General features: G+C 35.1%; 1 protein-coding gene across 5 annotated transcripts in view; it reads left to right on the top strand.

Moving 5' to 3' along the window:
• PDS5B (PDS5 cohesin associated factor B) overlaps nt 1–14,278 on the top strand; it is a 196,883-nt gene that overhangs the window by 64,150 nt on the left and 118,455 nt on the right. For all 5 annotated transcript variants that reach the window (XM_022574627.2, XM_022574626.2, XM_089899278.1 and 2 more), the window contains exons 2-3: nt 10,780–10,906; nt 13,922–14,125. In XM_022574627.2, the coding sequence (XP_022430335.1) occupies nt 10,799–10,906; nt 13,922–14,125 (312 nt within the window). In that variant the 5' untranslated portion in view covers nt 10,780–10,798. The remainder of the gene's footprint in view (nt 1–10,779; nt 10,907–13,921; nt 14,126–14,278) is intronic.

Genomic DNA, 14,278 nt, shown 5'->3' with positions numbered 1-14,278 from the left:
GCTCTGTAAGGATGCCTAAAATGATATATACTCTCTTTGTCTTAAGGAGCTTACAGTCTAGTAGGAGAAACAGACATAGAAATAAGTTTACTAAATATGATGTGATAAATGCTAATTATGATATGTTCAGAGTTTGCCTAGCTGTAGGGAAAGGAGCCTAGCTCTGCCTGGAGAGGTCACGGGAAGTTTAAACATAGACTTGAGAATTTAATGTACATGGAGTTTGCTTGGTAGAGAGAGGCCAGTTAAGTATATCTTACTCTAAGGAAACAGCCTGTGAATATTCACAGATGTATTTCAAACCTCTGCTTACAGTACTATTGCTTATAAAACTGAAGTAGAAACTGAGTAACCTGCTTCTCTGTTGGCTCTGTCTTTTCCTTCTTAGCTCTCTTTACTTCCTTCCACTTTTTCCTTCTGTCATGATTTTAGACCAGTAACAAATTCTGAACTTCTCTAAAATTTATTCAAATTGTTTTCTCTGTCCTTTTGTTCTGTATATTATTAATATTTCATCCCCATCTACGTATGGAAATGGGTTTTCTTTCAGTCTTTTTTTTCCAAGCTCGTTTTTTGTTATTTCTGTTGATAACTTCAGAATTCGTTGTGATTTAATTATTTAGGGGGAAAGTCTATTTCCTTTGTAGATACTGAGATCTATCTTACCTCATTTTGCCCTCTAGTCACTGCTAAGAAGTCATGCAAGTAATAGGCACTTGATAAAATTTTGACTATATGGATCAGTGTATTCTACGAAGGCAGCATGTCTACATTATTTAGCTGCGGTCTGTGGTCACAATCGTATATCTGTTGTTATGGAAGATGAACAACTTTTGCTTCTGTTGAGGTAAGGCAGAGAGACTTCCTTCTATTCCAGGTTCTGTGGAAAACTGGGAATCCTGTCATGTTTATATTTACCTTCCTGTGGAATGATTTGTTGCATTTGCTGAATATTTTCTTTGGTTGAAGGAACACAGACAGCTGTGGGCTTGATTCTTGCTTTTCCTAATCTGAGGTCATGAAGTTGTTCTCCTACATTATATTCTAAAAGCTTTTACATTTGCTTCAACATTTAGGTCATTAATCGACCTGGAATTCGTTTTGTATGTGGTGTGAGATAATGGGTACAATGTCATTTTTTTTCCCATAGAGATATGAAAGTGTCTCAGAACTTAAAAAATTTTAAACAACTTTATTGAGGAGTAATTTACATACCATAAAATTTACTGAGATGTGCAACCATCACCATAATCGAATTTTAGAACATTTTTATCAGTCCAGTAATATCTCTCATGCCAATTTATAATTAATCTGTCACTGGATTCTTTTTAAGCTTTCATCTTGAGCTCTCTGCAGTATCCAGTACTTTTGGCCACTTCCTTTCTTGAAACTTGGTGTGCTCCTTCCTTTCTGACAGGGCTTCCTTCTGGGTCCTCCGCCCACCTCTTTTTTTTTTTTTTTTCTTTTTTTTTGCGGTACGCGGGCCTCTCACTGTTGTGGCCTTTCCCGTTGCGGAGCACAGGCTCTGGATGCGCAGGCTCAGCAGCCATGGCTCACAGGCCCAGCCGCTCCGCAGCATGTGGGATCTTCCCGGACCGGGGCACGAACCCGTGTCCCCTGCATCAGCAGGCAGACTCTCAACCACTGCGCCACCAGGGAAGCCCCAGCCTCTTTGATCATTCTCAGATTGTTTTGCAAGCTCTTTTTCCTCTTCCCATTTCAAAGATGGGTCTTCTCTCATCTCTTCCTTGGCCTATCACTCTTGTCACTTTATAAAAACATTCCTGAATGCTGTCATGTGCCCCTGGTTTTATCTATCAGCAAGGATTTCCAAATCTGTCTCTAGCTCAGACATTTCTCTGGAGATCTAATTGCCCACTGGCCAGTTCTTTCTTTCTTTTCTTTTCTTTTTCTTCTTCTTCCTCCTCTCCCGCTCCTCCTTTCTTCATTTTTTCCCCTCCCCTCTTTCTTCAGCTTTATTGAAGTAAAATTGATACACAGAAAAACCTGCACATAGTTAATGTATGCAACTTGAACATACACATAATTTGGACATGCAGCCATATGCATAATATGTATACGCCTATGGTACTGTTACCACAGTCAAGGTAATAAACACAGCCATCACTTCTAAAAGTTTCCTTGTGTCCTTTGCCTTTTTTGGGGGGTGGGGAAGGGGTAAGAAGACTTAACATGAGATCTACACTCTTAACAAATTTTTAAGTGCATAATACTGTCTTGTTAACTATAGGTGCTGTGTTGTACAGCACATCTCTAGATCTGAATCATCTTGCATAACTGTAACTTTATATCTGTTGAATAACAACTCCCCATTTCCCCCTCTTCGCATCCCCTGGGAACCACTATTCTATTTTCTGCTTGTATAAGTTTGCCTATTTTAGATACTTCATGTAAATGGAATCATGCAGTATTTGTCCTGTGTCTGACTTAATTCACTCAGCATGTCTTCCAGGTCCATCCATGCATGTTGTTGCAAATAGTAGGATTTTCTTTGTTTTTAAAGGCTGAATAATATTCTATTGTATGTATACACCACTTTTTCTTTATTCATTCATCTGTTGAACATTTAGGTTGTTTCCATATTTTGGCTATTGTGAATAATGCTGCAGTGAACATCGGTGTGTAGTTATCTCTTAGAGATCCTGATTTCTATTCTTTTGGATATATAACCAGGATTAGGATTGGTGGATCATAAGGAACCTCCATACTGTTTTTCCATGGTGGTTGCATCATTTTACATTCCCACCATCAATGTACAAAGGGTTCCCATTTCTCCACATCCTTGCCAAAACTTTTTTATCTTTTGTTCGTGATTTTTTTTGGCTATCCTAACAGGTGTAAAGTGATACCTCATTGTGGTTTTGATTTGCATTTCTCAGTGGTGAAAAATGGAAAAATTTTCCTCTTAGATCAGGAACAGGACAAGGATATCCACTCTTGCCACTTCTATTCACTATAGTACTAGCAGCCCTAGCCAGAGCAAGTAGGCAAGAAAAAGAAATAGAGTCATCCCTCGGTATCCGTCAGGGATTGGTTCCAGGATCCCCCTTGGATGCTAAAATCCAAGGATGCTTAATTCCCTTGTATAAAATGGTGTAGTATTTGCATAAAACCAGATTTTCCCTATGTTTTAAATCATCCCTAGATTACTTATAATACTTAATACAGCATAAATTCAACATAAATAGTTGCCTGTATGTGGCAAATTCAAATTTTGCCATTTGGAACTTTCTGGAATGTTTTTGGGAATATTTTAAATCTGCGGTTGGTTGACTGTGAGGATGTGGAACTCGTGTATGAAGGGCTAACTGTAAAGGGCATGCATGTTGGAAAGGAGGAAGTAAAATTTGATCTGTTTGCAGATGACATGATCTTATATGTAGAAAATTCTAAAGACCCTATTACAACTCTTAGAACTAATAAACAAATTCAGTAAAGTTGCAGAATACAAAATGAACAAATCAGTTATATTTCTATGTACTAACAATGAATTATATGAAAAAAAATTTTACAGAGCAATCCCTTCATAATAGCATCAAAAAGAACAAATTACTTAGAAATTAACGAGGTAAAAGACTTACATACTGGAAACTACAGTACATTGGGGAAAGAAATAAAAGAAGACAGATAAATAGACATCCAGTGTTTATGGATTGGAAGACTTAATATTGTTAAAATATTAAGCAATGTTTAGAACTTCTAATTTTGTTTTCTCCTTTTCTCACTGATGTGCCATGCCACTGTATTCATACATTACATTTCACGTCGTGTGGGTCTATTTCTGGGCTAATATTTCCCATTGATCTTTTTCTGCTCCAGTACCACACCATCTAAATTACTTTAGCTTTCTAAAGGGATTTGATATCTGGTAGAAAAGTCCATTCACTGTGTTTTTCTTAAGTATTCAATATCTTGCTATTCTTGGCCTTTTGAATTTACATGTCATGTAAATTTACGAGTTTAAAAAATTAAACTTGTCATCTTTCTTTAAATATCAAAACCTGGGCTTGATTGGGACTGTAGTGACTCCATAATCAGTGTGGGAAGATTTGCTATCTTTATAATATTTGAGACTTTTGTGAACAAGATATCTCTTTATTTATTTAAATTTTCTTTAACTTCTACCAGTAAAGCTTTATGATTTTTCTCTGTAAAACACATCTTTCGTTAGATTAATTCCTGGGTAGTTTATGCATTTCAATGTGAATTGTAGTTTTAAAGGTTTTGGTTGCTATTATATAAATATAATTGATTGTTTTGCATTTAAAACCTTTTTATTTTGAAATAATTATGGACATAAGGTTGCAAAAATACTACCTAGAGTCTTGTGAACCCTTCATCCATCTTCTGCCAGTGGTGACATCTTATGTAACTTGTAGCACAATATCAAATTAGGAAATTAACATTAGCATGGTGTTGTTGATTAGATTACAGACCTTAGTTTTCTCACATTTTGCATGCTTGCTCGCTCTTGCTCTCGCTCTTGCTATTTCTCTCTCCCTGTATGTGTATGCGTACTTCTGTGTAGTTTGATCCCATGTATAGATTCATTTCACCACCACTACAGTCAACATACAGAACTGTAAAGGAATTCCCTTGTGCTACTTGTCATGCTCATCCATGCTCCCTGGCAACCACTAATCTGTCCTCAATGTCCATAGTTTTGTCGTTTTTGAGGATGTTAAATAAATGGGAGCATAACAGTATATAACCTTTTGAGATTGGCTCTTTCAGTAATAAGTTATTGCATTTATCAGTAAAACAGTTTTTTTTTAAATTGCCAAGTAGTATTTCATTATGCAGATCTATCAGAGTTTGTTTAACCATTCATCCATTGATGGGCATTTTGATTACTTCTAGTTTTAAGGTATATGAGCAAAGCTGCTATAAACATTCTTGTACAGATTTGTTTGAATAGAAGCTTTCATTTCTCTGGTATAAATGCCCAAGAGTGCATTTTCTGGTTTGTATGGTAAATACATGTTTAGTTTTATGAAAAACTACCAGACTGTTTTTAAGTATGGCTGTACTATTTTACATTTCTACCAGCAATGTGTGATAGATTCATTTTGTTTGCTTTCTTGCCTATGTTTGATATTATCACTAGTTTTTATTTTAGCCATTCTAATAGTATATAGTGATATTTCATTGTGGTTTTAATTCGCATTTCCCTAATGATTAATGATGTTGAATATCTTTTCATGTGCTTATTTGCTATCTGTATATCCTGTTCAGCTGTCTGTTCATGTCTTTTGCCCATCCTGTAATTGGGTTGTTTGGTTTTTTATAGTATCCTTTTGAGAGTTCTAGATATAAGTCCTTTGTCATATATGTATTTTCAATATTTTTTCCCATTCTGTAGCTTATCTTTTCATTCTCAACAGTTTTTCACAGAGTAAAAGATTTTAATTTTTGAAGTCCAATATATCAGTTTTTAATTTTATGGATTTTGCTTTTGGTGTCATTTCTAAAAACTCTTTGCCTGGCTTCAGTACTGAAGATTTTCTTCTCTGTTTTTTTCTAAAAGTTTTTTGTTTGCTTTGCAGTTTATATTTAACTTCATGATCTATTTAAAATTTTTGTATAAAAGTATGAGGGAGCTTCCCTGGTGGCGCAGTGGTTGAGAGTCCGCCTGCTGATGCAGGGGACGCGGGTTCGTGCCCCGGTCCGGGAAGATCCCACATGCCGTGGAGCGGCTGGGCCCGTGAGCCATGGTCACTGAGGCTGCGCGTCCGGAGCCTGTGCTCTGCAACGGGAGAGGCCACAACAGTGAGAGGCCCACACACCGAAGAAAAAAAAAAAAAAAAAGTATGAGGTATTTAGGTCGTTTTTTTATTTTGTTTTTTTAGTCTTTACATTCAGTTGCTCCAGCATTATATGTGGAAAAGTTTGTTATTGCTCCATTCAGTGGTTTTTGTATCTTTGTAAAAAAAAAATCAGTTGGACGTGCTTGTGTGGATCTCTTTCTGGGTTGTCTGTTCTGTTCCATTGATCTGTGTGTCTGTTCTTCTGCCAAATTCACATTGTCTTGTTTACTCTGGCTATATAGGAAATTTTAAAGTTTAGTGGAATGAGTTCCTCTCACTTCATTCTAAAATTAGCTCACCTCTTCTGGTTCCTTTGTCTTTCTAGGTAAACTTTAGAATAAGCTTGTCTCTATGAAAAATCTTGCGGGGATATTGTTAGAATCCGTAAATCCATAGATCAGTTTGGGAAAGAATCTTGAGTCTTTCGGTCCATGAACATAGTATATCTCTCCATTCATTTAGATCTTCTGTGTTTTTTTTTCATCAGTGATTTGTAATTTTCAGCATACCAGTCCTGTATATGTTTTTTTTTTTTTCTGTATATGTTTTGTTAGGTTTGCACTAAAACGTTCTATTAATGGGAGGGTAGTGATTGAAAGTAGTATTGTGCTTTTAACTTTGGTTTCTGTTTCTTGGGAGTATATAGAAATAAAATTGATTTTTTATGTTGATCTTTCTATCCTGTAATCTTTTTTAAAAAAATTTATTTTTGACTGTGTTGGGTCTTTGTTGCTGTGCGTGGGCTTTCTCTAGTTGCAGAGATTGGGGTCTACTCTTCGTTGCGATGCGTGGGCTTCTTATCGTGGTGGCTTCTCTTGTTGCAGAGCACAGGCTCTAGGTGCGTGGGCTTCAGTAGTTGTGGCACATGGGCTCAGTAGTTGTGGCTTGCAGGCTGTAGAGTGCAGATTCAGTAGTTGTGGTGCACGGGCTTAGTTACTCTGCAGCATGTGGGATCTTCCCAGACCAGGGCTTGAACCCGTGTCCCCTGCATTGACAGGTGGATTCTTAACCACTGTGCCACCAAGGAAGTCCAATATATCCTGTAATCTTGATGAACTAGTTTTTGTTTTTTTAAGATTCCCCAGGCATCGTCTGTGTAGACAGTCGTGTCATTTGGAAGTAAGGATGATTTTAGTTCTCCCTTTCCAATCTGTATGCCTTTATTTTCTTTTCCTTGCCATATTGTGCTGCCTAGGGCTTCCAGTATTATGTTGAATAAGAGTGGTGACAGCAGACATCCTTGTCTTGTTTCTGATTTTGAGAGGAATTATTCAGTCTTTTGCGGTGAAGTATTTTGTTAGCTCTAGGTCATTGATGTTTGCATATTGATTTTTCTACTCTACAACCTTGTTAAACTCAATTTTATTAATTCTGATGTTTTATCTATAAATCTTTGGAGTTTCTGTATACATAATCACGTAATCTGCAGGTATTGACTGTTTTGTTCCTTACTTTGTATCTTTATACTGGATACCTTTTTCTTCCTGTGTTGACTAGCATCTCTATTACAGTGTGAAATAGAAGTCATGATAGCGGGTATGTTTTTACAGGTCCTGAAAACAAGTAGAACACTTTCAAAAGGTCATCAATAAATGTGATTTATGCTGTAGGGTGTTTATAGCACCCTACCTTTCTCAGATAAAGGAAACTTTCATATAAATTTTAGTTTGTTGAGCTTTTTCTTCTATTTTGTTTTATAGTCAAGAATTGATGTTGAATTTTTATCATTGTCTCTTCATTTTTGACCTTATCACATGGTTTTTCTTTTTTAATCTGTAAATATGATGAATTCAACCTTGCATTCCTTGGATTAAACCCAGTCTTTTATATGTAGCTACATTTGGTTTCTCAATATTTTATTTAAAAATACTGTATCTGTAAACACAGAAAAGATTGGTCTGTGATTTTTTTTCCTTTCTCTTATTTTTTTCATTGGGTTTTAGTATCATGGTTATGCTAGTTAGTTACATAAAATTAGTTGGGAAGGATTCCCTTGTTTTCTAGTCCTTGGAAATATTTATATGACATTGGAATTATTTCTTCCTCAGTTATTTGGTAGAACTCATTAGTAAAGTCATGTAGCCTTGGGTATTTGTCCTTGTGGAAAGGTTTATTGATTATTGATTTTCTTCCTTGGTGGCATTTTTTCTTCTTGAGTAACTTTTGGTAAGGTATAGATTTTCTCCAGTTTGTCTAAATTTTTAAATGTTTTTATGTCGAAAATTGTAAGATTGGCCTGTGATTTTTTACTTTGTTGATCTTACGCTTATTTTTTTTTCTTTACCCCTGATTCATTGATTCTTAGAAAGCACTTTACATTTTTAAATGTTTGGAGATTTTCTTTTTTTGTTGTTGAAGTATAGCATAATTCAGAAAAGTATAAAAATTATAAATGGCTAGCTCTGTGACTTTATACAAAGTGAAAACAATAGTGTGACCAGCATCCAGATATATAAGTAGAACATTAACTGTACCCAAGAAATATTCTCTTACTCCTCTTTCAAGTTACATCTCCCACCAAAGGAATTCACTATTCTAACTTGTAACATCATCGGCTAGGTTACCTTATTTTTGAATTCTGGAAATGTAGTCATATTTTATGTATAGTGTTTTATATCTGGCTTCTTTCACCTAACTTTCTTTGTAATGTTAATCCATATTGTGTGAAGCAGTAGCTTATTCACTCTTATAACTGTGTTGTATTTCATTGTATGACTATACTACAATGTATCTTCATTCCACTGTTGATAGGTATTTTTGTTTTCTGTTTTGACTAATATGAATGGTATTGCTATGAACATTTTTGTGTCTTGTAGTGGACACAGGTATGTGTTTCCGTTGAGTAAAATACCAAGGAGTGTATCTTGGGGCCTACTTATTTATGCTTGTTAATAGCCTAAGTGCTTTATTTTGTTTAGTGTTTGCATCCTTTTTTTCCATCCTTTTACTTTCAGTATCTCATATCATTATTTAAAAAATTTTTGTAATCTCTCTATATTGAAGTTTAAAAATCTTGTATGTACACCATATATACCATATTGTAATATACTGATATATGTTAAATACTGTTCTAAGTACTATATATAGTAACTTATTATACATTTCAAGTTTTGTCTGGCTCATTTGTCCTTATTTCACTGTATTCCTAAAACTTATATTCCTTGGATATAAACTTCAGCTTTGCAATTATATTCTTTAACCACATTGTGGGTGACATTTTGATGTCTTCTGGTTTATATTGTTGCTAGTGAGAAGTCACTATTAGTTTAAATACTGTTCCTTTGAAGGTAATATGTCTTCTATAAGGTTTTGTTTGTTTTTTCTGAATTATTATTTTGAACTTAATTCTGTTTGGCTTCTTGAATTTGTGAATTGGTATTTATGATATTCACCTCATAGAGAGGCCTCTGCCTTATTTCTCTTCTTCTGGTACTCCCATGAATCATAAGTTAAGCTATTTTACTTTTTCTTTTGTGTATTGCAGTTTTATGTTTCTCTGTTCTGTATTTTTGGATAATTTCTTCGGACATCTTTTGTAGCTCATTAAGTCTCATAGCTTTTCTTAATCTGCTAATAAACTCATCCATTAAGCTTTTACTTTCAATTTTTGTATTTTTTCATTTTTAGTAGGTCTTTTTTGTTCATATCTTTTAATTTACTGTATGATTTTTTTATTCCTTGTAGATTTTTAGACTTATCTTTTATTTCTTTAAAATTATAAATGCATTTGACCCTTGAACTAATGGAGGTTAGGAGTGCTGATTCCCCCCCCAACCGCAGTTCAAAATCCATGTGTAACTTTATACTTAACCCTTTGTATTCACTGTTATAAGCATCCATGGATTCAACCAACCATAGACTGTGTAGTATTGTAGTATTTATTGAAAAAGTTCTGTGTATAAGTGGACCCATGCAGTTCAAACCGATGTTGTTCAAGGGCTACTATACAGTTGTATAGTAGTTTTATAATCCATTTGATGATTGTAATATTTGAAGTTTTGGGGGGTCTGGTATTTCTGCTGGTTCTTGCTCATTGTACCTTGCTTGCTTAGATGCTTGGTTATTTTTGACTTGATAATGCTTATTTTCCTAGAAACATCATATGGGGATTATTTGAAGTGTAGCATGAAGGTGCGCTCCTCTAGGAGGGCTTGAATGTACTTATATTATGGGGGTGTTACCAGTTGAGGGTCACTGAGTTCTTGTATTGAGGTTCTCTGGACTACGTAGGCAGTGTGAACCTCAGCAAATGTGTAGGCTTATGGCCAAAACTAATTAGCTGTTCCTCCCTTGTATCTGCTATTACTTTGCTCTGCTTAATACCAAGGCAGCCTTCTCTGCTGTCCCTGTGGGTGGTAATGGCAGCATGGGCACATGTTGACTTGGTTTAATTCTTTCCTTTGCAGGTATTATCTTTTTTGGGTTGGGGTAATATTCTACATTAATGTCAGGAGGGTCTCTGATGTTCTTCCTTGACAGGACTCTGTCCTTCTTTTTCCATAAGATCACCAAAACTGAACTCTGGATTTGACAGGGTTGGCAGGTGCCTTCAGGGTGTAAGTGGATATAAAGTTCCATTTAGTTCTCTGGGTTCCTGAATTCCCTTAGATTTTGGCCCAAGTAATTTGTGGTGCTATTAAAAAAAATGCTGTGTGTATTTTATATATATGTAAATAAGTAAGTAAATAAATAAATAAAATCACTTAGAGTTTTTTTGTTGGAGGGTCAGTGCAAATAACCTAGCTTGCCACTAATGGAAATGAAAGTAAAAATAAAATTTTAAAAATTGGGGAAATATTCAGTAAAATGATTTTCATTAATTAGATAAGTGAATTACTATAAATTAGGAAGTAGTTATAATTTTTTGTAGGGAGAGATTCCTTTTCATGTTTATTATGAATGTTGTTGATACTTATTTTTTGGTTTGCATCTAATAGTTTTCTCATTTTAGGGGTAAAGATATTTCCATCATGGCTCATTCAAAGACAAGGACCAATGATGGAAAAATTACCTATCCTCCTGGTGTCAAGGAAATCTCAGATAAAATATCTAAAGAGGAAATGGTGAGACGGTTAAAGGTGAGTAAAATTGGGTTACGTCCTTTGGACATCCGTTTAGGATAAGCAGAGCTGGGGGAGGACACCTGTGGAAATCACATAGGGCTGTATCTTGTTAGGGCAACTTCAAGCAAATCAAAGCAGAAAATGTCTCATGGCCAAAACTAATTAGCTGTAATTAGGAGTTAAGAGAGTGGAGTAGATAAAGAACTGTAGGGTTTCCTTAGCTATTGTTAATGGGAGTGCAATTAGAAAGGTGAAGCTTACATTTTCTAGGGCTGTTTATACTTGGGTATAAAGAACAAACCCACAATACGCTTATACTCATTATTATCTTTAGAAAGTTGTCTCCTTCTCCTATATCTCATTTATTTTATAAAAGCAACCACTTTAATTTGAGAAAAGAAATTTTAATTCTACTGAATACTAAGACTGTATTTTACTTTCTTGTATTTTGAAAGTAGGTTAAAGAGCTTTACTTTTAGCTCTCTGCTTCTGATGTACAGCAGTGAGTCAAGACTGATGGTGAACTTCCATTCGTGAGGCAGTTACTCTATGGTTAGACTCTCTTCACATTTGTTTGAATAATATTTCATCTTTGTCTTCGAGGCAGTGATAGTCTCCGTGATTAAAATGGTTAAAAGAGCAGAGTGGCCAAGAAGATTGTTAAGCTCATTAGTTCAGATGGTCTTTATTTTTGAGCATTTTTTTCAGTTCAATGTTGTATCTACCTAGACATGTTGCTTGTTATATTATTATCAATATTTACCAGTATTTCAAGTGTAAAAGACTTACCTTAATTAATCATTGAAGGCCCAGGAGCCTTGAAGTACTACTTTATTGTTGCATGGTTTATTTATTAGAGGAAAAAGACCCTAATACTATTGTAAGTTTCACATAAAGTCTTAGTATTATATCCTGTGCATAAAGCATTAGAATGTCAGATATAAGGTGTTTGTTATTCAAAGCAAAAGACATCTTTGAGCAGATTAAATTTACCAATATGTGGATTTTATATCTAGCTGGGAACTGTGTATATTTTATTAAAAATGGTTAAGCTACAGGTCTTCCCTGTTGGCGCAGTGGTTGAGAGTCCGCCTGCCGATGCGGGGGACACGGGTTCGTGCCCCGGTCCGGGAAGGTCCCACATGCTGCAGAGCTGCTGGGCCCGTGAGCCATGGCTGCTGAGCCTGCGCGTCCGGAGCCTGTGCTCCGCAATGGGAGAGGCCACAACAGTGAGAGGCCCGTATACTGCCAAAAAAAAAAAAAAAAAATGGTTAAGCTACAAACTCTAGATATGAAATTTTTCATTTCTATGTATTTAGATTTTCTTGACCTATTAAGTTTTTAGAGAAAGAATACATTTATTTCCTCAGATTTGTTTATTTCAGCAATGATATCATTCTTATTGTTTGCTAAGAAATGAACATTAAACACAGAGATATACTTACAAGCATTTAGCATTTAGTGTCTTTTATGGATGTTATTTTCTCAGACATCTTTTTTAATTTAGAGGACTCATATGAGTTATTCGTGAGTTTGATAACACCCATTTGAGTTGGTCACAGTATTGAGGAAGTCCCATTATCTAGCCCTTGAATAAACTTTATTGATAGTTTTGATGGAATGATTTCCACAGTGCTCACATTTAGTGCTTGTAGTAAGCTTTCATTATTTTGTAGACATTTCTGCTCAGCAATAATCTGGTTACTTTTCTTCTCTTTCTTTTTTCCTGATTTACACTGCCTACTGTTTATAGCAACCGTCTTGGAGAAATATAGGAAGGATTTAATGTGGGATGATGGTAATTTTTGATATGTACAAGTACAGGTATAAGTTTTATAAGTTTAAAAACTTGCTAATATGTAAAGTGTCATTGTTTATGTAATTTCTAGAATTTCTTATAACATTTTATTCAAAATATACTGAATCTCTCACTCTTGTGAAGCCATTCCAGGGAAAGAAAGAGTTCCTTGCATATAGCTTTTTTTTTTTTGTCTTTTTTCATAATACATCAAAGCCATCAAAGCATATATCTTAAAAGTAATAAAATTAAAAAGTTAGGAGAGTAGCCCTGGACATTGTACCCTTAAACTAATTGTAGTGTCAGACTGGAAAGATTAGTCTACTGATGGTTCTGGCCTCTGGTGTAGTAGAACTGAGGGTCTGCTCTGTGAGGAACACTGTTACCCACAGCTGCTCTGAGAATTCAGTAATACATTGGACAATTCATTACTCAGAAGTCTAACTCTACAGCAGAGTGGAAATCCATGCAGTTATGTCTCAAAGACCAAGCCCAGCCCTACTTGTTGATTAGTATTTGTAGCGCCACCTAGTGGATGCCAGGTTGTCACCTTTGCATTAGAGTTGTGTTTAAATGTCCCTGACGAGTTCAGCAATTTTGTCAAGTCTTATATGTGAAGTAGGAATAGTACAGACTGAGGCTTCCTTGTGACTGCTGATACTAAAATTAGAGAAAGCTCTTCACAGAATTCAAACTATATGATTTTTCACCATTGTTGTTTCCATCCCACTTCTTTTATGTCAGTGTTTGCTTTCTTCTGCTCACTCCATACATGCCATTGAGTCCTACTAATGAATTGTCCATCTCATATTGTCTTTAACTGTGGTACAAGAAATATTTAATTGGATGCTACAGTAGATACTTCATGGTAGCTTTTTAATGTTTAGGGATTCATCTTTGTCATCCTTTCTTGAATCTGTTTATATATTCTTTTTTAGCTCAGTGTTGTAAAAGTGAGACTAGAAGTACTATGTTAAGCTACTTTTAAACTTTTAAAATCTGGTTAGCAGGTGTGATGGGTAAATGAAAAGTATTTTATTTAGTCTTTTAAAGAAAAGTTGTATTTGCCCTATAGTTCAGAAAGGTCTTGTTCTCTCAGATAGATACTTTTAGGGGAAACATGAAAGTGTATTTATTGGAAGTTAACCTTTGTAATTAATATGGCTTTTATTTCAAATGAATATATTTTTACATGGAGGATTTCATTATTTGATTATTTTGTTTTTATATAGATGGTTGTGAAAACTTTCATGGATATGGACCAGGACTCTGAAGAAGAAAAGGAGCTCTATTTAAACCTAGCTTTACATCTTGCTTCAGATTTTTTCCTCAAGCATCCTGATAAAGATGTTCGATTACTGGTAGCCTGCTGCCTTGCTGATATTTTTAGGATTTATGCTCCTGAAGCTCCTTACACATCCCCTGATAAATTAAAGGCAAGTACTGATTAAAAGAACTGCCAAGATTGACTGATACTTTATCTTTCTAAAATGGGAATTAAAGTATTTAGATTATTTCTTTAGATTCTTTGACATTAGCTGCAGCAGCCTTTTGTTAAACTATTGTACTTCTGTTTTCTGTAGAATTTC

Source organism: Delphinapterus leucas, chromosome 18 (assembly GCF_059928025.1).
Source record: "Delphinapterus leucas isolate spDelLeu-1000000601 "Yukka" chromosome 18, BTC_Dleu_Yukka2, whole genome shotgun sequence".
NCBI classification, from domain to species: Eukaryota; Metazoa; Chordata; class Mammalia; order Artiodactyla; family Monodontidae; genus Delphinapterus; species Delphinapterus leucas.
The sequence above is the reverse complement of the archived record's forward strand: the minus strand, read 5'-3'. Positions and strand labels throughout refer to the sequence as shown.